The sequence below is a fragment of the Thunnus albacares genome, chromosome 13 (genome assembly GCF_914725855.1).
Source record: "Thunnus albacares chromosome 13, fThuAlb1.1, whole genome shotgun sequence".
NCBI lineage: Eukaryota > Metazoa > Chordata > Actinopteri > Scombriformes > Scombridae > Thunnus > Thunnus albacares.
The window spans coordinates 3,127,588-3,149,128 of NC_058118.1; the positions used below are offsets into that span (position 1 = coordinate 3,127,588).

Below are 21,541 nucleotides of genomic sequence, written 5' to 3' on the forward strand. Positions count from 1 at the left end.
TGTTGTATTATCTGCCTGTTTTCATTCATATTGTATGGCTTTCATGTTTTCAACCAATACAGTACATAACAGTACTCTTATATTACATATAGTAATAAAAAATAAATCTCTCTAAAGCTGTGTTTCTCATCATGAACTCACTGAAGAGGACGGACACCGGCTGACTGCGAGTGCCGATGCCAGCGCTGGTCACCGCCGCCACTTCCACCTGGTAGAGGACGCCGGGCATCAGGCCTTTCAACACCGTGGACAACGTGTTACCGTCCACTGTCTTGTTGATGTAGTAGCGCGTTTGGTTGTCGCCGCCGCTGCCCACACACCACACCTGTTTGGATACACAGAGTAGGCACTGAAGTTGTCTCGCAGCTGCTTCCCGTTTCTGTTCTTGTGACACTTTTATATACTCGGACAAATACTCCTCAGCTGAGACTGTATTTGCATTTCGGTTCACTGATGAAATACTTAGACTATAGGCTGCAATGTTTGATCTGTTCATAACGACATCAAAGCGGAGTCAGATATTCCCTATGTTAAATGTACAGTAGATCATTGAAGTTGACCAATAACCAGTGTGCTCTACTCTACGTTTGAAGTTTTAAAAACACCGCCTCAGGGCTTTTCTCTTCCTTTGACAAGGTTTTATCTCTGCATGTACACTGAATGAACTAAATATTAGGGTCATCTTCCTGAAATTGAATTGCAGCCTCTTCTGCACACTCCACAGTCCTCCAATAACCCCCTGCTTCTTCGAATCTACATCTCTTTCTTTGTGACTAGTATAGATTTAATTAAGGAAATCCCATTAGTCTTAACATTGTGTACACTGAGAGTTACAGTGTTTCCTCTGTTCTGTGTTTTACAGCAGATTTGTGATATTTGTGCAGGTGTTTGGTGATAAAACATTGCTCATGTGTCAAATGCGTGACTCGATTCAGCTGAGGCATAATTACCCTGTACTCCTGGATGATGCCGTTCTGCATGTCGCTGGGTGGAGGCTCCCAGGAGACGCTGATGCTGGAGCTGTTGCTTAGCTTCACCGTTGCCACTGTAACAGCTCTGGGCGGGGCACTGGGGACTATGAGAGGTGGGACATAGCATTCATGTCATTTTATGAACATACTGATAGTGAAAACATGGCATGATGATCGATCAGCGAGTGAGAACTTGTAAAGAACGAAAAAAATGAAAAAAACAAGGAAAAAAAAACCATATAAAACACAAGTCAAGAGACATCAAAGTGAGCTGTAGCAGGAGGGCAAATTACGTTTTATTGAGTGATTTAAAAAGTTAAAATGTTTACTTTTAGTCAGCCTAAGCTACTCAGACAGGTTGATCCAAAGTCTATAAGTGCTGAAGGCAAAAACAGCAGCTGCCTTGTTTTTCATCTAGATTCTGGATCAACTGATATAAACCTGCAGAGGACCATACATAATAAAAAACCCCAAAAATGAGACATGTAGGGAAATAAACTAATGTGTGCATTTAGGAGAAATAGCAAATAAGTATTACACATAACCCAGTTTAACCATAAACTTGCTTTTCATTAAGCAAATTCAGGCAGTAGCCTATGGACCTACAATGACTCGCACAACACATGATGTGCATTACAGAGAGCATTCCCTGGGAAAGCCTCTGATGAAACACTGGTTGGTGAAAGGCGCACAGCTTCACACAGCCCACTGGCTGTGTGAAGCTATCACACAAGCATACTGTATGCCGCAGAAAGACCCCCCGCCAGGTATTCATGCCCACTCTGCAAGGGCTTTGTCCTCCTCCACAGCTCTTCTCAGAGGAACGGCAGAGGCAGACATATGTGCAGCGACATCATGGGCTTCACTGTGTTCTTTTATTCAGTTCTATCTGCAGTTTATCTATAAACTAAAACTACAACTATTCTACTAAACCACAAAGAGAACAAACTAACAAAGACACAAACAACGCAGTAATAAATGAATGATGAGAATGGTGAAGAGATGACCAGATAGTTTCAGTGATTGATATGTAAAATAAAGACTGTCACCTGAAAGCAGCTGGTATATTGTGGGGTAATTTGGAATGTGTCTAATCTTTGGAAAAGCCACTTTAGAATAGGCTAATATTTAGGGAGCAGGACAGTTTAATGTAGCACCAGGTTAGCAGTTTATGGAAGTTAAGTTTCCAGTAGTTGTCAATGCAGTGATGCTGCCCAGAGTCTGATGATGACATTAAGTGCCGAATAAACTTGTTGACGGTTGGGAGAGCAGGGTCAGAATAGTGAGCAGACAGAGTGAGAGACTTGTACTTGTAAACAAGCGAACTCTCTGATGTATTCAGGTAACAATCTTTTAAAGGGATTTTTTTGGAAGTTTATTACCCAGGAAGGAATCTGACAGATGGACCTCCTCTCTCCCCCCCGGGGAGGGGCAGTGATTAATTATTTTCACAACACATTCCACAGTCAGACGCCTCCCAGATTCACACTTTTACTTTTACAGCAATTAGCGGACCTATAAAGCTTAACAATATTGCATCACTGCATGTTGAATACAGATATGGACTCCTGGAATCCTGATGATAAAAATGACACCAGTGGGAGTAACAGAGCTACAACGATTAATGGATTAGTTGTCAAATACTAAATTAAATGAATAAATAAGTCATTTTGAGTCATTTTTTTAAGGAGAAAATGTCCAAATTCTCTGATTCCAGCTTCTCAAATGTAAATATTTTCTGGTTTCTTTTGTCTTCTATGACAGTAAACTTCACCATTCCTGACATTTTATGGACCAAACAACTAATCAATTAATCGATAAAGTTATCAGCAGATTAATCGATAATGAAAATAAACCGTTACTAATTGATTTCTAATCGATAACTGAAACACATAAACTAACGAGTTATACAAAAATATACTAAATAGATTATAATAGGATGGATTATTATTTTGAGGATACATGACTGGCACAGTCAGTCAGTGTCAAGGTTGAGTTGGGTGGCATGGGATGATTTTTTCAGTTTGGTCCTTGGGGGAGAATTGTGCTCCTGGTGTCCAGGGTATGAGCACACTTAGAGGAATGTCTGAGTGAATGTGTTTGTGTGAGTGTGAGTCCAACACACACACACACCCAGCTCCAAGCTGCCGGCTCACAAATGAGTCTGTTGTTCTGGCAAACGTTATCAAAAAGTCTCTGATGCGTCTTTGATAATTGTGAATCCTGTGTTCTTTGTAGAGTTGTAGTGGCGGGTAATGGAATTTTGTTGCTCAAAGGAGGCACCGGATCAGGCTGAAGATTTACATCTTGAGGTGGGGGGGGGAACTGTTCCCAGTCTTGTTATTTTAATGCTTTATGCTCTTCTAGCTATTTTTGGTCCTACAGATAACATAACTGAAGTTCATACGGTGTCATACAGGGTAATGAATAGCAGTTTTCAAGGCCCCACAGTGTCAAAGAAAATCTAGTGTCTAGTTTATTAAATCAAGTTTACTTGGAATATAGTTCTGGTAAACATCTTTTCCAATTCCACAGATTTATTACCTTCCTCTGGGGTTCGAACCAGTAACGTCCGGCTGTCCTTGCCCTGGAATTCATTGAAATAGGGCCGGATCTTTATCTCATACTCAGTTCCTTTGAGCAGGCTGGTGAGGACGGTGCTGCGCTCAGAGGGCGAGTTGATGTCTTGGAGGAGCCAGGTTCCACCGCTGGGTCGGTAGAAGAGGCGGTAGCCCTGAACGTACTGAGACTGACGATCAACCTTAACCGATTGAGGGTGGCATGGGGGGGGGGGAAGAAAAGAGATTTAGATACAGTGAAAGATTAAAATTTTTGCATGTGTGCACTGTGTTAATGTGAAGTCAGGTATCAACTCAACCTTCCCTAAAAAAACAAAAAGTTTGAGCCACTCACAGTCCAGGACACTCGGATGGAGGCTGTTGTTAGTGTGACAGGCTCCTGAAGCTGGACGGCCACTTCTCCCAGCTCCCTCTGCACCTGCCTGTGGTCTACTCCTTGACCTGTAGGACTCACATCTAGGGGGAAAACACACATATTCATTTCTGCTTGAAGTGCTGCTGACAGTGCATTAGCAAACATGGACTACTTTTGGTGCAAGAGGGGTGCGGACTGACCTTGCGTTCTGACAGGCTCAGAGATGGGGCTCGGGTCGCTCAGGCCGTAAGCATTGACGGCTCGGACGATGAACAGGTAGACGGTGTTGGGGAGAAGGCCGGTGATTGTGTGCGTTTCCATCTTGACCATGTCGGCTACAGTTTGCCATGTGCTGCCTGCCGATTGGCTGCAAAAGGATAGAAGGACGTGTTCAGCTTCTGATAACGATATGATTTTTACCAAACACGCATTCAAAATACAAAACATTAAGATTCATTTCTGATTCATTTAAGTGTGCCATCTCAACTTTCATACTGCTTTACGTGGATTTTCTGCGTCTGCTGCCTGTCATATGGAAACCTCCTGCACATCAAAATGTTTCCTTGAGATAAAAGTATGGTATTTGATGTAACAATTCACTGGAGACTTGAAGAATCCGACATATTCTCTTCTTTCTGTCACAGTGGAAAGACAGCATAGCAGACCAAGACCCATAGCAGATGTGAGCAAAGTCGCCCAGTTCAGAGAAGTTTGTGCTCGCTAGAAGATCTCCTCCAAATGATACAATTTGCTATCCTGATGAATAATGTAATGAGGCTTGTAAGGACGCACAGCTGCCAACAGGAAATGAGAGCATATTATCAGCTTTGTGGCACTCCCCCAGATGCATTATCCCACAACCCCATTCTCTCTTACTCCCATCTCTCCCTTTTTCCCTCTGAATTTATTGTCACCTTGGCAGAGCAGCACAGTCACAAAGGCCTCCTCAACCTTTTGTTTGACACTTTTAGATTTCCCCCCCAAGGGCACCATGTGCCTTCACTGCTTCACTGCTGAACTGCACAATTAGACCACAGAAGAAAACGACTAATGCATACTCATCTCTTGTGAAAGCAGGACGCCCCTGCCGCGCCAATGCTAGATTCAAGGTAACTTTGTAGAGGAGATGCTCAAAGGGAGTTCACGCACTCACACACCAGGATGTGACCCTCCAAAAAAAGAGGAAATGAAAGCAGTCTCACCAGGAGAATGAAAAGTCTGCCTCCTCATATTAAATAAACACTTATAAAGTATTACACATTGAATATGTACACACACACACACACATACGCCCCAACCCTTTCTCTTCCCGTTGCTCCTCCAAACAAACCTCAGCACCTCAGGCAAGGAAATGTTATTGCAAACATCCCAGCCGTCCCCTCCAGCTGCTTTATAAAGAATCAGTTTGCGTTACTCAGAAACACTCTGCCGCTGCCATGGGCCACGGTGGACGTCTGGATGTGATTATGCTCTGCCAGCGTTCCCCTCTTTATCGAATTGAAAGGACACATTTCCCCATAATGCCGCTTATCTTCATCTTCCATCCGTCGAGCCACCCGTCCTGCTGAGCTAAATCTATTTTTCCCTTAATTAATCCAAGGTGGACTACATCTCAGGTGTCAGTACCTGAAGGTTTTTGCTGAGGTGCATTCAGGTTCATGAGTGTCCCAGATTAGCTATGGGGGACGAGAAAGAGAGCGGAGTCTACTATGTGCTGCATGCATGCGTGTGACCTGTTTTAGCTAGTAATGTCATCAGTTCACAAGTTCTTACCCGACCAAACAGGTCTGAAATGAAATGTTACAGTCTTTGTATATTTTATTCCTTGAATCGTACTTTTTGTGAACTGAATCTTATTTTTACAGGGTATAAAACTAATCAATAAATATTGTGCTGTGACCCGCTTGAAAGTGGAGCCTTGACTGCTCAGTGAAGAAGAGGACTGATTCCTGTCAAAATTATTTGATGAAAAAGAATACATGAATAGAGGAACTGACAATAAATCTCATTTGTCCTTGACGACCGAACAGATGTACAAATATCAAGTAAGAACAGGGGGAAAGGGCACGTTTTTGCACCCTGACTTTGTTGAAGCTTAGATTTGCAAAATTCACCTGAAGGCCTCGATGATGTAGGAAGTGACGGCGGCTCCTCCCTCGTGGGCGTTGGGTTGCCAGGTCAGAGAGACGCTGTTCTTGGATACATCTGTGACTATGGGTTTGTGCGGCGGACCTGGCAGCTGGAAGGGCTCGGTGGCCTGAGCTACCGACTGGTCTGCACTCTCTGGATGGTACAGAAGCAGAGGAGGTGGGAACAAAGATGCAGGAAGGAGGTGAGAGAGAGATAAAAGCAGAGGGAGGGGACGGTGCACATTTGATTAGAACTGCGACATTTGCCTTTAGCATTATTTATTCTTGAGCATTAGCATTTTCATAATGTCCTCAGTGTAATCCCACTAATGTTGACTGAACATTTGCATCCCGCTCGCTGCAGGCAGAGTTCCTCACTTCTAACAGACTTCACAATTTTGCATTTCATGACACTATTAGATCTCAACTAAGCATTACGACACTAATAGTCAAATAACAAACTTAAGTGTCATCAGAGCAGCTTGTTAAGTCATTATTCCTTCATTGAATGCCACTAATGAAATCTCTACAGCTTGAAATATTTTATGTAGCAACGTCTGATGGGTTTTAGGGAAAATAAAAAGGGCAGAGCCTCACAAAGTGCTGTGATTCAATTGACGCTGTGCTTTGAGCTGCGGTGGTGGCTAACGATATCTCACAATTACAACTGGAAGAGGGCATTAGCGTGTGTAAACTTTTATTTATGACCAGAAAAGCTCTTTTTCAGCAACATTACGCTTCACATCCATACACTTACAGACATGTATATTAGTAGTCTGCCCAGTAACAGCCTCAGGACCAGCAGAGGTTAAGTGCTTTAATTGGGCTCAGCTACTTGTTTCATTTGCGTAGTTAAATGAGCACTACCTATTACTCCTTAATGCCTGAATTTTCTTATCTGCAGTCACACTTTTATCTATAACTTATCATTTCACTGTTATTAATTAAAATAGTGTTACACAGTGACTTTTCCAGTGTTACCCAGCGCAGGAATAGTCCAGTTATAATCAGAATGACTGTTTTTATACGTTGTTTTCACCTGCAAAAGTATTTTTTCCCCATTTCATCTCTCTGTGTCATACAATGCCACTTCATAGAGTTGTCATTTGCATGTATTTAAATCATGGAGAGACAATTTACCTTTGACTGTGAGTGCTCCACTCCAACTCGTCTCTCCACTGGAGCTGGAAGCCAGGCAGGTGTAAACCCCAGAGTCCGTTTCCTGGCAACAGAAAAATGTGTATGGTTAGCTTAGTGTGTGTGTGTGTGTGTGTGTGTGTGTGTGTGTACAGGTGAGTGAGACGGTGATATTGTGTTAATGTACCCATTACCAGTGATTGAGTCTAAATGTCATATCTCTCAAAAGCAGAATGTTTGTACTCAGAATACTGAGCAGGGGGAAGTTGGCTGGATAAAAAGCTGGCAGAACACAGAGCTGTAATTCACACAAAGCCGACCAGGTGACTCTTTCCACTTTCACATGAAAGTAAGATTGGCTTTTTAGTATCTGTTAATCAAACTCCCACTAGCACCAGTACATTCAAAAGTGCATCCAAAACTCTGTCGTGAGCCGTCACCTTTTACCATTTTCCGTCTTTTTTTCCTGTATGTATATGGTAACATGATGATGAGTTCATGATGAAAGAATACCTTTGCAGGCAGCACACATGCATGTAAATCACAGATGGCGTCATTTAAGTATCTAAGATGGAAACTAAGCATGAAGTGCTGACAATAGGGGCAGAATAAGTCATGCATGAACAGATATAATAACATAAAGATGAAAAATGTAGTCCTCAGACAGGTGAACTTTGCAGGCACGTGGGGCTGAATGATAATGCAGATGGATTTCCGTAGTTTGGATGTGAAGTGACACTGTGCATGTGAATTATTATTAATTTCGATATATATATATTCCTTTTATACATCGGAAACTTAGAAATAATATTTAAATTTCATCAAATTTCATCCAAACCATCAAAATAAAATGCAACATTCAGCCAATAAATTGGGTATATTTATATACATCCGTTCATCATTGACTGAAAACTGCTTCTCTTAGGAAACAATCAATTATTGTTAATCACATATGAATATTTGTTTTCTTGTTAAGCATGCCTCAACATAACATCTGCTTCAATCAACTGCTTCTACTTTGGACATTTTGTCAATTGTAGTTATTTCATTTTTTTCATAAGTGATATACTCTCAGTGGACCTATTTGAAGTCAAAGCTAAAGTCAAGCTAGTGGCTTTTATGTTCCTCGTTTGATTCCTACACGGCAGAGGAGGAGAGTTAAAGGATGGATCAAAGGACAGAATTTTAATGACCAGCTAGAGGTCTAGAAATTTCTGAGGCGCCAGTCTTTATATTCAACAGCTACTTAGCATTCTGGACAGGCTATGAGCAGATGTAATTAAGAGGAGTGTGATAAATGTGCTTGTGTGTGTGTGTGTGTGTGTGCGCACATGTGAATGCTGGCTATTAAATTTTTTGGGGAGGCAAGCCAAAAACTAGACGGGCTGTGAAATTGCTTACAACAGAGGGAGATGTTGGGGGTCTCTACACCGGGGAATCTTTCAATGTGACACAGAGGTAGTAGCAACTTGCGGGAGCAGTGCAGTCTGAACAATTTTCTGTTCCTTTTGCTTCATCGCTCCATGTTATTGTTTGTCTTTCCTTCTTTTTGTCTTTCTTTCTTTTATGAATCAACTCACCCTCAATTTAAGATGTAGAATCCAGACTCTTTCAAAATGAACATTAAAACTGGAGGAAGAAGCAAATGTGCTGAATTGAATAGGATCACTAAATGTTAATGGTTAAAAATGGCATTTAGCTAAAAGATTGCCGGTGTTAATCAAATTAAAGGGGGCTATGACGTCCCTCACTTTCCCGCTACACTACTGATCAACAGTCGCTGGCAGTAAGGCTGCGTTCAGACCGTAGACACTGCTTTGAACCTGGCTCAACTTTTGCCACAATGCAGTGCGATGTCATCTGGCAAGGTGCTGTGTTGGTGCACATTCCTGGTGCATCACTTTGTAACATGAACTACTGTTTATCTTGCCATTGTCAAGACAAACGGTAAAACGATTGCCACAAGAGATGTAAAACTCTTCTTCGTAATATTATAAAGCACTGTGCACTGTTTTGGCATCTGATGAACTTTCCAACTCATAGATCTATGATCCTGGATCATATTTCACTGTCTCCCCATCACCTGAAACACCACCACCGTGTCCCACCAATGCGGCCCCTTGCATTTTTTAAATGCAGGCCTGTTTTTGGTGCGCCCACTAAAACACCAGCAGTGGGTTTGCAAATGTTTTATGAAGAGAGAATTGGATTTAACATGTTTGGTGGGCCTCAAAGATACACATTGGTGAGAAAGACTGAAAGTAAATATAACGGTGTTTATTTACTAGAAAACTCCAAAGAGTATCTTTACCTGTGTTTAGGATTTGGATAGCACATAAGTTACCCTGTGGAGTGAATTTTTGGACCATTAGTGGTGTTTTTGTGGGTGGGTCTTTATATTATTTGTATAACACGCACACAAGGGCACACGTGCATGCCACTGCTGACTGCTTATCAATAACTGGTGACTTTAATGTGCTATAAAAGGTAACCAATAAAACAGAAAGAGAAGAAGAAAAAAAACATTGTTAGAGATGTGAACAAAACACTCACAAATAAAGGCTTTGTAAATGTTTTATGAGGTATGAAACACATTCAACAAATTTGCTAAGCTCTTAATAGCATATACAACATGCTACACTGAGAGAACAAAATCACGTTTGTTTACAATATAAATTCCAAAGAGCTGGTTTACAGCTAGATAAATTCTAAAGGGAGTCAAAGACATCTCAGCTCCATTTACAGTACACATGGAGGGCAAGGGGACTGACTGTACTTCAGTGTTAACTGTGCCTGTGGGGGTGGCTGGCTCTGTAAATAGCTCTCCTGTTGCACTTTGTGTGTGTGTGTGTGTGCAGTTGTACAGGTGTGTGTTGGACTCTTATGGGGGATTTTTAATTAGTTTTTCATGTTTTGCTGCAAGATTTTTCAGTCTTCTGTAGTTCATCAATTTACATGCAGACCCAAACACAGTCAGCCTTCCATTATTCACTTATTCAGCGAGCGCGGCCCGTATTACTCCCATTGAAAACCTTATACATTATGCAGAGGATGTGCGCGGCAAAACCTATCATGACTAATGCCTCGCTGAGCGGTGCGCATGTGGCCTGGCCATTCTCCTCTGCTGCATCTGTGGGCCGGCTCATCAGTAACGCTGACAGAGGAATTACTCAAGCCTAAGTGGCTTGTCATCATGTCCTGCAGGACACGGGACAGGTGACTCTCTGTCCTATACAACATCCCTCGCTGCTCCTCCTCTCTTTCTATAGGCCCTGACCTTGAGTTGACCTGTGGGCTGGCTGATGGTGTGCGCCTGTCTGAGGGGGTAAAAAGCGAGTCCCCAGATGGTGGCGTTTGATCGGTGGATGGGGAATCGGCACAGAGGGCGGGTGGGGTAAACAGCCGGGACACCTGACTATTAATCAAGGCCGGCAGCTCGGAGCTCTGTGCGAAACAGATTGCTGAAAAATGGATGAGGCGAGAGGAGGAGAGGAGAACAGGAGGGAGGGAGGCTGGAGAGAGGAGCTCCAAACTTAAAGGCAGAATCTGTGAATATTTATTTATTTATTACCGTTTGATTCCATTTTTGACATTTGGGATATTTCTGCACTGCAATTCCCAGAAATCATCTGCCAGTCAAAAAGAGTGACTTTTGAGTCTGTTTCCTTTTCTTTGTCCATTACATGCTGACCACACAGTTAGCATGCGCATCAGACTTCTGCACCATAACAGACAGAAGGTTGATAATGATGTCAGATCCTTTTTTGGGAGGGTGCAGAAGGGGAAATCTGATTACAGACTATAACCCGCGTATACTGGGATTTAAAGTCAACACATGAACTCGATTTTCTGCTTTAACCTGATTATTCTCAGTAATCTGTTTCTTTGTGTCCATGTAGTCCTTCTCACACTCTCCCTTCCTTTTTTTTTTTTTTTTTTTTTTTTTACCCTGCCATACCCGCACACACCCTCTACCCCACGCTCACATCAACCGTTTAGCAGAAAAGCAGCACAAACCTCTCTTTAACCCCCACCCACCTCCACCACCACCACCACCACCACCACCACCACCACACACTTCCCGTCTGTCCAGGGCATCTTGGCATCGTTGAGGGACAGCGGCAGTGTGTGTCTGGCAAAGATCCCAGGGTAATGGCATCTCCTCATTGCCAGAGTACGAGGAACAAACAGACCATCTGTCCCCCTCTAGGGTCCCAGATGAAATCGACTTATTTATACTGATTATTTCAGGGTTAAATGTGCTTTATGAATGGCGATTTCATTTTTTTGTCCTATCATGCAAAAGGGGGAGATTGTGGTTAATGTTTTGTGTTTAATGCGTTTCACACTCTTTTTTTGATTTAAACGCCGGATGATTCATAGCAGAGCTCACATGAAGGGATGTTTAGAGGTTTAACAAATCTGTCATCGTGTATCTCTGATGCAAAACCATCACAGGGGAAATGGAAGGTTTTTACTTCTGAGACTTTAAGGCAAGCCTAATCCGTCATGTTATTAATCTGGATAATATCCAGACTGAGTGGTATCATTAGATTAGATAATCTACATCTGAGATCAACCTTTTCAGCGCTATCCACTTTCGTTTGATAATGAAGACAATATTACAGCACATATCTCCTGGATTCTTGTCACTGCATTATGTTAATACTGGTGATTTTTCAAACAGTACACATACTGTGTGCTGCTCCAAACAAGCTTGTATGCATCTCCTTGGGGTTTGTTTAAAACCTGACTTATTGTCTGAGCGCTTTTGGTTTCCTGCCCTTTTGGGCTACATTTTAGCCGTGTTGCCACATTCCCTGATTCTAGATATTATCTTAGTTATGATAACTAACAGAAAGAATGGGCAAAACCACAGAAAAAGATCCAGGTTGTAATAAACCAGAATTCTTTCTATCTTATGGAGTTAGATGGAGAGGAACAGTCTACCTGAGATGCGATACAGCTTAAATGTCTCAAAGTGGATGTGAGCCCTGACTGTCTGTTTTAGTGTTGGACTCCAGTGTCTCATTTCTGAAATCACTGACAAGGCAGAAAGTGTACAGAACAATATTTCAAATGAAACAAACTAACAATCTCTCCAAGTAATACTTTGACCCCATCTCTGAAATCCAAGGCCGTAACTACCTGGAGTTTTTATGTTTGCTGTTCGCTGTAAAACAATAAAATCAAACACACCAGCATCACTGGGGGCATGTCTTCACTGCAGAGAATCTGATCAAACCGAACCAAAGTCTACAGAGAACTTCAACATGTTGTTTGACAGCTTCGAACGGATTCTGAAATCGTGAGCTCTTCCTAGTTGGTGCTCTCAGCTGTCAAGTCTTTCCCTTTTATTCCCACATGACATGAATGCAACATAAGATGTACTTTAGGCTGTTTCTCCTTCTTCCCTCTCCTCTAACTCAGCCTCCCGCTTCTCCTCCTCCTCTATCTCTCCCTCGTTCGTCCAGTCCTCACTCGCGATGATGTATTGAGGATTTAATTACAAGTCTCAGCGATCGTTAATCATTGAGAACCCACAATCAATTAATGTGTGAGCCTCCTCGAGTCTCACCGATGCTGCAGTGACCTCAGGTGCTGCTTCGTACCCAGGAGGGAATTCTGGGCCGAATGGATTTCATTAGCACGGAGTAAGACGGTGCTAACGACTGCTAATGGCCTCGCACGCTCATTATCATGGTGATCACGCCTCACTGTTGAGGTTTTGCTACATTCCCCTCCTCTTCTCCTCTCATAAACGCTCGTTATTTGAGTCAACTGTAAAAATGTCCTCTGTTTAAGTGCTTCATACTTTCTCTGCAATTAAAACTGTGGTGTTTTATCTTGTGGAATATGTTTATCTTGCATGAACTGCATCATGTTTGATGTGCAAACACTAATACATGTAGATTGTGAATGCGTTTTAATGAGTTCAGTGGAAGATGTGGTGCGACGGAATGAGAAGTAGTAATAAAGATTCAATGATTTTGCCCAAGTTGAAGGTCATCACAGATTTATTAACGTAGGTGTAAATAAAAGATACATTATTTCATTTCCTGTTTTATTAGTCTGGGATCTTATGAAGGAATAAACTGTGTTTGCAGTTCAGACTATTATGTGAGGAGAAAATAATATGATTTTAAATACCTGGAGGTTGGTGATTTGGAAGGTGCCATTGTCCATCAAGCTGATTCGGTCATCGTTTCCCAGGATCCTCTGGCCATCTTTCTCCCATTGGATGCTGGGGATGGGGTTGCCCATGATGTGGCAGTGTAACTGAGCGGTGGAACCAGGAGCTAAAGTGTGATTGGCCGGTCCCTGGCGGATGATGGGAGGGACACGGTCCGAAGGTGCTGTAGGGACATAGAACAAAGTCAGATGAAGATGAAGTTTGAGATAATATTCAAATTATAATCCAACTTTTTGACCAAATTTCTTCTTAAAATGTTTTTCACTTTGGAGTATACAGTGTGTACCTCTGCATTAAAAGGGAGTGCTGCTCTCCAGAACTATTCAGAGTGGCAACTTAAACTGTCAAAAGCAACAAAAACTGTCAAAAAGCATAAGATATGACTCGTTTCTAGCTATTTACTGTCATCACACTGTCACATAAATAAATAGTCATTCAGTATGACACTGCAGGGTTAGAGACTGACACTATGAAACTATACTGACACTATGACTTACACCGGATCCACAACATCCATCCAGTACTTTCACCATCCATCACAACAACAAAAAGCTACAAGGCTTTAAAGGAGTAGTTTAACATTTTGGGAAATACACTTATACACTTTCTTGCTGGGAGTTAGATGAGCAGTTCAGCTCTCATGTCTGGAGTAACCAGCTGGAGTTTCAAAACACGTACTGTCGTTTGTATGCTTGGGGTTTTGCACAAATAACAACAAATGAGAGAATTAATTAGTGACCTTTACAGGTAGCTACATTTTGTCACCTTAGGACAGAGCCAGGTTAGCTGTTTTCCAGTGCGTACGGTCTTGTTGCTCAGCTAAGCTGACCAGCTGCCAGTGATCACTTAATATTTAACAGATATGAGAGAGGTATCAATCTTCTCATCAAACACAAGAAAGCAAATAAGTATACCCGTCATTCCTTTAAACAGCCCACTCAACAGTATTTTCCAAACAATCATAGGCTAAATGGAAATATTACCTCTCCCTTTGTGTCTAAAATGCATTACATGCCTGTTTGATATGTTTGATGTGTTATTTGGGTGTTATTTCAATTACTGGGCATTGTTCACTTTTCTCACTGGAAGCCTGATTTACAAAAATGTATAGAGAGAGCCCTGGTACAGACAACTGTTTGGTCTTTAGGTTACAAATTTTTAAGTCTGCCTGTAAAATCAGCACATGTGCTGCCATTGTGCTGAAATGTAAAAAAGTCACTATAAGAAAACGTGCCCTCCCAAAGGCTCCCAGGTCCACCTCTCTCTGGTCCTGCCCCAGTTCAGCAAGCAAATCGATGACATAGATTTTTCTCAGGCAGGAATGTGTTGATACAGTTACCCTCTGTCAGAGTGACAGACCACTTGACAAGACATTGAGTGGAAGCTCAATGTATGCAGTATTCATGATTTATTATACTTGAAAGTGCCCTTTCAACAAACACTATACCTTTGAATGACTGTGGATTATTTGGAATATAGTCTTGAAGGGTGACTGAGTGACTTTAAAATACATCTACATGCATGTGGTTGTAGGGTATAAAACAACAAGGTATTTACCCACAGACTGTCATCACCAAGAAACTCATGGACTTACATGGCCATGCTCCATGTCTGTATGTTTGGACAAGCTAATAACATTCTGCATATTCATACATGGTTGTAGAAGGAGATGAACACTGTTAGAAAATCATTGGCTTTTTTTTTCTCCTTTCCTTTTTCTTACGTTCTTTTCAGTAGTGGCAACCAGTGCTCACAAAGCACTCGATGCGCAATGACTGAGCAAAAAATAGAACATTTCACTCACTCTCCCATTTAACATTTGCCTGCAGATGTGAAGTGTACCCTCATTTGTATTCTGTACTGTAGAAAGCTCTGATATCATCAGATAACTGAAGCTGAAAATGTGAAAAGTCAACACAGGAGTTAGTGTAGATAGAGCTGAACAAAATCCCAGTTTGCCCCCTGAATGGAGGGACACAAGGGGCGGGGGGGGTTAGGGGGTGTGGGGAGCGGGGGGGTTGGGGGAGGTGGGGGGTGGATTGGAGCATATGTTGCAGCAGGGCTATTTGCATAGAACTATCACCAGTTGTCCCTTTTGATTACATTAGATAAGGACTCCTGCTGTTTGTTCATTTGGGGGAAAGATATTTTAATTTGAGATGGATTTGAAGGTTTTTCAGCTTTTTATCGGCACACATGAGAGAAAAGGGGAGAAGGGTGGTTTCTGAAAAAATATTAATCAAATATGAAGCTGAGAATACTAAATTTAAAGATTAGTTTTCAATGAGGAAAAGGACAATTTATACTTACTATTACACACAGTGTAAACTTCATGACTTCTTGTCTCCTAACTTTTTTGTTATCCAGTTAAATGGGAATGTGTCACAATTGTTCCTTTAGACTCATTACCTTTAAGCTCGTTTTATACTGAGATCTCGCAATATTACCGTAAAGAAAAGTAATGCCGCGCCTGTCTGTGATTGTACACAGCATACAACAACAGCATCAGCATCTAGTGTGTGTATGTAGTCTCACCATGCTGGCTGTCCCTTTTACACAGACGTCAATCCAGCAATGTGACTACCTCCGCTGCTGGCTTAATGGTGGAACAACAATGACCCCTATTCCGAGTTTGTACCTTTTACACAGAACAAAACGTTCCCACCTTGAACAAGCTGTGTAAAAGGGGCTATTATTAGAGTGTACAACTAGCTCCAAGGTAAGAAAACACACTGCTTTCTGTGGCAAATGCTACTGATGGACAATCAGCTCTTATTTCTGTTGATAAGAATGTCAAAAATGTCAACCTGGGGGTGTGAAAATAGGAAAATAATGGAAACAATCAGCCCAATAGAGGCGAGACAATACACTTCTTGGTGAGAAATGGTGCAACTTTTCAAGCATTTTAAGAAAGGATTTGTAAGAAGGGTAATTTTGGTAGAGCATTCAATCAACAGCAAAACAGGATGTTTGAACTGAACTCTGAATTCAGGTCATGAGCAAATATATGACAGGGTTAGGGTTAGTGGAAGTGGAAGACATTGCCGTCAGCACTGGCCAAAAGCCCAGTAACAACTACAGCGGGTATGAACATCAAACAGGAAGATGCAGTTATAAATATAGTAGTAGATTTTTCTGTAGCTAACATCAAAATCAGTTTTTTAAAAAAATGATTATTATTTTATTGTAATGTGATCGCTGTTTCTTTATTTTTTGTGATCAGTTTACTATAATCCTGCAATCCCACACCCCACCTGCCTGTGTGTGTTTACACTCACCACTTTCCACCTCTAGCAGGGCTTTAGTCAGTATGCTTCCAGCCACGCTGAGGGCCTGGCAGAAGTAATAGCCAGAGTCTTCGGGATGGACGTCAGTGATGGTCAGCTCACCGCTCAGCGACACAGAGAAGCGACCTGACTGAGTTGGCTCCTGGATGGGGATTAGCAAGGTCTGGAGAGGAAAAACATGATGCATATTAGTTGTGCTTTTCATTTAGCTTGTTTTTTTCACAACAAGCCTAATACAAATGTTTATTTTTTTAATGCTTCTACCGAGTGGGGCTGATACTGAAAAGAAAAAATACTGAAAGGAAAAGTCTCGACACTCTGTATCTACAACACAAAGGAAGTTCTGTCAATGCCAGGCTGATTTTTGCTCCTGTACACAATGTTAAGTATTAAATGTGGCTCTCTTGAACATTCAAGGATAACAGCTTTTGTGAGCTTGTTTTGACATGTTCATTTGGACAAAATAGATACTAGGGGTCACTTGAGAATAAAGCTGAATGCGGTGTAAAAGAGAGAAAAAGAAAGAGCAGTGATCGGCCATGGAGAGAAAGTTGAACTCTGTTTTTCAAATGACAGACCTGAGTTCAACTTTGTAAAAAGAACATGAAACTTTATCTCTTTGTGCAAGAGTCTATGTGTGACCTCTAGCTGAGAGACGTGCACAAATAAACAGAAGAAGAGGCATGATGTCAAGGGATGGATGGAGGAACGGCAGCAGGGAGGATGAACAGATGTTAACAGAGGTTTCCAGTTTCATGACAAAAGTTGGCTTGCTGAAAAGGCTCCACATAACACGACACCGCAATACATTATTGTAGTCGAGAACTAATTTTCAGTATCGGCCCTCAGTGTGAAAAAAAAAAAATCTGGGAAATAAATGGTGCATTGTGCCTGTCACTAATCTATTTCATTACATCTACATCTTGCAGACCCTCAGCTGTTACTTTTATCCAGTGAGTCAGAGCCTTTGCTCAAGGGCACTTCAACAGGGCACGATATTACAGAACAACCTTCTCCTACCACAGCTACAATAGCTGTAATCAGAAATATTTTCTTTATATTAGCTTCCACTAATAGTTCCTTTGTTCCTTTGTCATTTTTCCAGTATGAAATATAATAATCATTTCCTGAGTATTTTTACTGAAAGGTAGCCACCATTTCCATCATGCTACCCACATGCTTCATGCTCCTCTTCTTCTCCCATGCTTTCTCCTCTTTATCTCTCTCCTCCACTCTTGTTCTCCCTCTCCCACACACACACACACATTCTCCAGGCCTCCTCCAATCTTGCTCTTCCCCCTCTAATCTGTACCTGGGAGCCATGCTACAGGCACCCACGCTCTCTCATCAGGTCTTTCAGCGCATTCCAACAGGCTGCAAAGCTTATCATAGGCTCGCCTGTCTCTCTCTCTCTCTCTCTCTCTCTCTCTCTCACACACACACATACACACACGCAAACACACACACACACACACATGCACAAACCCACACATACACTTTTGAAGAAATGCAGGCCTGTGCAAACTCACTCTATGGTGAATAATACCCTGTGTGGATGATGGGAAAATGAGGTGTGTATGAATGTGTGGTTGCGTCTGTGTGTGTGTGTGTGTGTGTGTGTGTGTGTGTGTGTGTGTGTGAGTCACACTGGCACTAAACTACAGCACACAGTGATAAAAGCACAGGATGACAGTCAAGAACATGAACAGTGAGAAGAGATGCAGGCTCTCTTTAAAGCACATGTATCAGAGTGGCAGAGTGGTAAAGGAACCAGCTCACATTAGCATATTAGCACTACAAGAAGTTACCTTCAGGGCTCTTTATGTAATGAAATGAATGTGGGAATTCATCAACGTTTGTTTAAAATTCAAAAAATCAGGTAAAATAGTACCAAAAACTGTTGTTTAACCATATACTGTACGTATTATTTAATTTTATTCCCAGTTAAGCTGGGTTTAGCTGCATTTTTAGTTGGTTCCCCTGCTGGGCCATCACATTGCTGTTGCATCAGCAAACAGGAAACACGACAACTTGCACAAGGATGCAAAATCCTGGTTTAAACTGCTCTGCTCCTTTCACTTTTTGAACCTTTGTTACTTTCAAGAGTGCAGTCTAATGTGAAGACCTAAGCAGATCTCACAACGCTGTTCATAAATACTGTAGATACTTTTTTTCTCCTTTTCCAGTCTCCAAAACTGCCAAGTTACTGACATGCAGTTTTACAGGTATTTCCAAACAGATGGGTCTAAATAGAAAAAGAGCAGTATGACAGAAAAAAATGCATTTACATATATACTATGAAGAAAATTGGATAGTCACACATATGTGACCATGAATGAGTTATGTTGCAGTCAGACTGAAATTCATCTGCCAGTTGACTTGTGTAGGGACAGGAAATAGTGCAGGTAGGGGAACTAGCATGGCCAGAATGCTAACACCAGCAGTCCACAAAGCTGTAAGTTATATAGTGTTTGATCAAACATTTGACTGTCATTAGCCTCTTTCCTTGCACTCACTACAGACAGGCAGCATCTCTTCTTCTCTGCTGCTTGTATTATATCACTGTGCAGTTATAGAACAAAAATATAAACAAACAAGCTGGACATTGGAGAGCAACGCAATTTTAGATGTCAATGGCAGGTCAGTTCGTGAACCTGGGTGAATTTGTGTCGCCCCGTTCAACACAGAAATGAGTGAGAAGCAAAATCTTGTCTGATTGCGGCATTAAACATATGGTCATGTGGTTTTAGAACAATAAAATTCCTCAACTGGCAGTCAGGTGAGGATGTTGGATGCAGATGACACCATATTTGGTCCACAGGCTGATCGCTTTAATATGTCAAGGCTGACTACTCCACATACCATGCAAGTATGGGCAGTTGTGCAAGAGCCCCTATATTACCCTTGCTATTACCAGTCTGGAAATTAGAAATCTGCACTGAGAAAAAAAACACAACTGAAAACATTGAGAACCACCATCTAACCCCTGAAAACGTGGTACAATACATTCTAATACAATACTCTACATTCCTGTGATGCAGCCTGTTTGTAAAATTACCTCATTTTCTATGGCTTCACTCCTCCAACTCCAATTAATGTGATAGTGCAGAAACTTCTCTTACCAATAGGAGCCCTGTTAACCACTAGCCCACCCTGCCACTCAAACACTGCGCTCCAATGCACCCTCTGTCAGACACAAATTGACCATAAGACCCTGATGGATGTCTGCAGGGAAGCACCGCTGTCATTCTTTATAAAACAGAAGGTGTTTTAGAGCTGACTTTGATACGTGTCACAGGGCTTTTCTTACCTTGCTGCCTTCTTTTTGCCAAAAGACAGCCGGGGGAGGGTTTCCTTTGGTGCCGCAGAGGAAGGTTACGGTGCGACCCGGAGCTGTGATCTGGTCCCGTGGCCGTACCACGATCTCGGGGGGCACTGCAGAGGATAGAGAGAAATGTTTCTCAGGTCACAATAGAAATGACGTCTTTCTTTATGTGTGTGTGTGTGTGTGTGTGTGTGTGTGTGTGTGTGTGTGTGTGTGTGTGTGCGTGTGGTCATAGTGTGTTGAGTGAGCTTAATACAGTGAGAATGTGCCAGCAGTGGCATTGAGTGCATTAAGCCGTGACAGGCCACTGGTGATGATAGCAACTCATAAGTGACAATTCTCTCACTCCAGCTCTCACTGTCTCTTTATCTCTCTCTCGCTCTCTCTCTCACACACACACACACACACACATACACACACACACACGCACTTGCACACAGACATGAATGTACTCAGATAGAGGCACCCTATCACATGTACACATACCTGTATGTAAGCATAAAACAGAACAAGGCAAGTCTCTGCTGCTACTTTCAAACATTTACATCACTAGGTCTGCTTTACATCAGCTGCTTATTCTCACTTGCAGATCATGAAGTGTCACAGCTCGCTTTTACTGCTTCAACACTAACAGTGAAGGCCACACAAGGCACAAATATTAACCCTTTGAACACTAGGATGTCGCTCCTTTTACATGTTCATGGCATAGACACTCTATGTGTCTCCCAGGCATGCCATACTGTATATTGTTTTGCAAGTTAGGCTATTCAAAAATGCCGTCACTTCGCATGTGAATAGTACTAATCACGCTCTAGGAGACTTTTTATTTAAAAAAAACAAAACAAAATGTAATTTTAAATGTTTTTCCTTTTTTGTCTTTATGTCTGGAAGTTTTCAGTACGGCACAAATAGCTATTTATAAATGGATAGAGGAGATTGTCAGCATTTCAGAAATATAAGAAGTCTTAGTAATATCAAACAATATACTGATAGTACAAAATGATGAAAGGACTGGAGAAAAACTGATGATTTCAGGGTTGTTGCTGATGATTATCCGTCATCACAGAGAAATGTAAAAGATAGGTTCCGCTGATTTTAACCATCTGTGTGTGATGTGCATTCAGGTTTGACAGAGGTATGATTTTGAGATGAAGGGGTTTACATTTTGATGCAAGTTGTGTCCCTAAAGCGCAATGAGTTGAAAAGAAGTATGAATATGAAGGTTTGTTTGATACCATGGCAGCCAAGACATGTTTTTTCTCCCATCTCAATTAACACAGTTAATGAACATAGTGTAGTTCTTTGAGAAGAAAATAAGTCAGGAGCCTTGTGGCAGCAGATAACTAATAAATCACCAGGCTGCTATTCTATTATCAGCTGCTGCTTGCTTTTAACCCTTGATTAACTATGTTCAAATATTCATCATGTCCAAATATTCAATCAAGGCTACAAACCAATTAGTCTTGATTAAACATGTTATAAGGTAAGAACGGTTTGTGTCAAAATAGCAAGTATTAACACATTATATCAAGGCAAGACAATGACATTAATGGCGACATGTTTGA

The 21,541-nt window shown here is 41.7% G+C and overlaps 1 protein-coding gene across 4 annotated transcripts in view; it reads right to left on the reverse strand.

Annotated features, from left to right (window-relative positions):
* The window catches only part of robo3 (roundabout, axon guidance receptor, homolog 3 (Drosophila)), an 87,593-nt gene that overhangs the window by 11,233 nt on the left and 54,819 nt on the right, over positions 1-21,541 (reverse strand). For all 4 annotated transcript variants that reach the window (XM_044371448.1, XM_044371447.1, XM_044371446.1 and 1 more), the window contains 10 exons: positions 19,962-20,086; positions 16,643-16,814; positions 13,322-13,527; positions 7,175-7,256; positions 6,020-6,188; positions 4,106-4,272; positions 3,885-4,006; positions 3,516-3,732; positions 951-1,075; positions 142-325 (listed from right to left, as the gene is read on the reverse strand). In XM_044371448.1, coding sequence (XP_044227383.1) covers positions 142-325; positions 951-1,075; positions 3,516-3,732; positions 3,885-4,006; positions 4,106-4,272; positions 6,020-6,188; positions 7,175-7,256; positions 13,322-13,527; positions 16,643-16,814; positions 19,962-20,086 — 1,569 coding nt within the window. The remainder of the gene's footprint in view (positions 1-141; positions 326-950; positions 1,076-3,515; positions 3,733-3,884; positions 4,007-4,105; positions 4,273-6,019; positions 6,189-7,174; positions 7,257-13,321; positions 13,528-16,642; positions 16,815-19,961; positions 20,087-21,541) is intronic.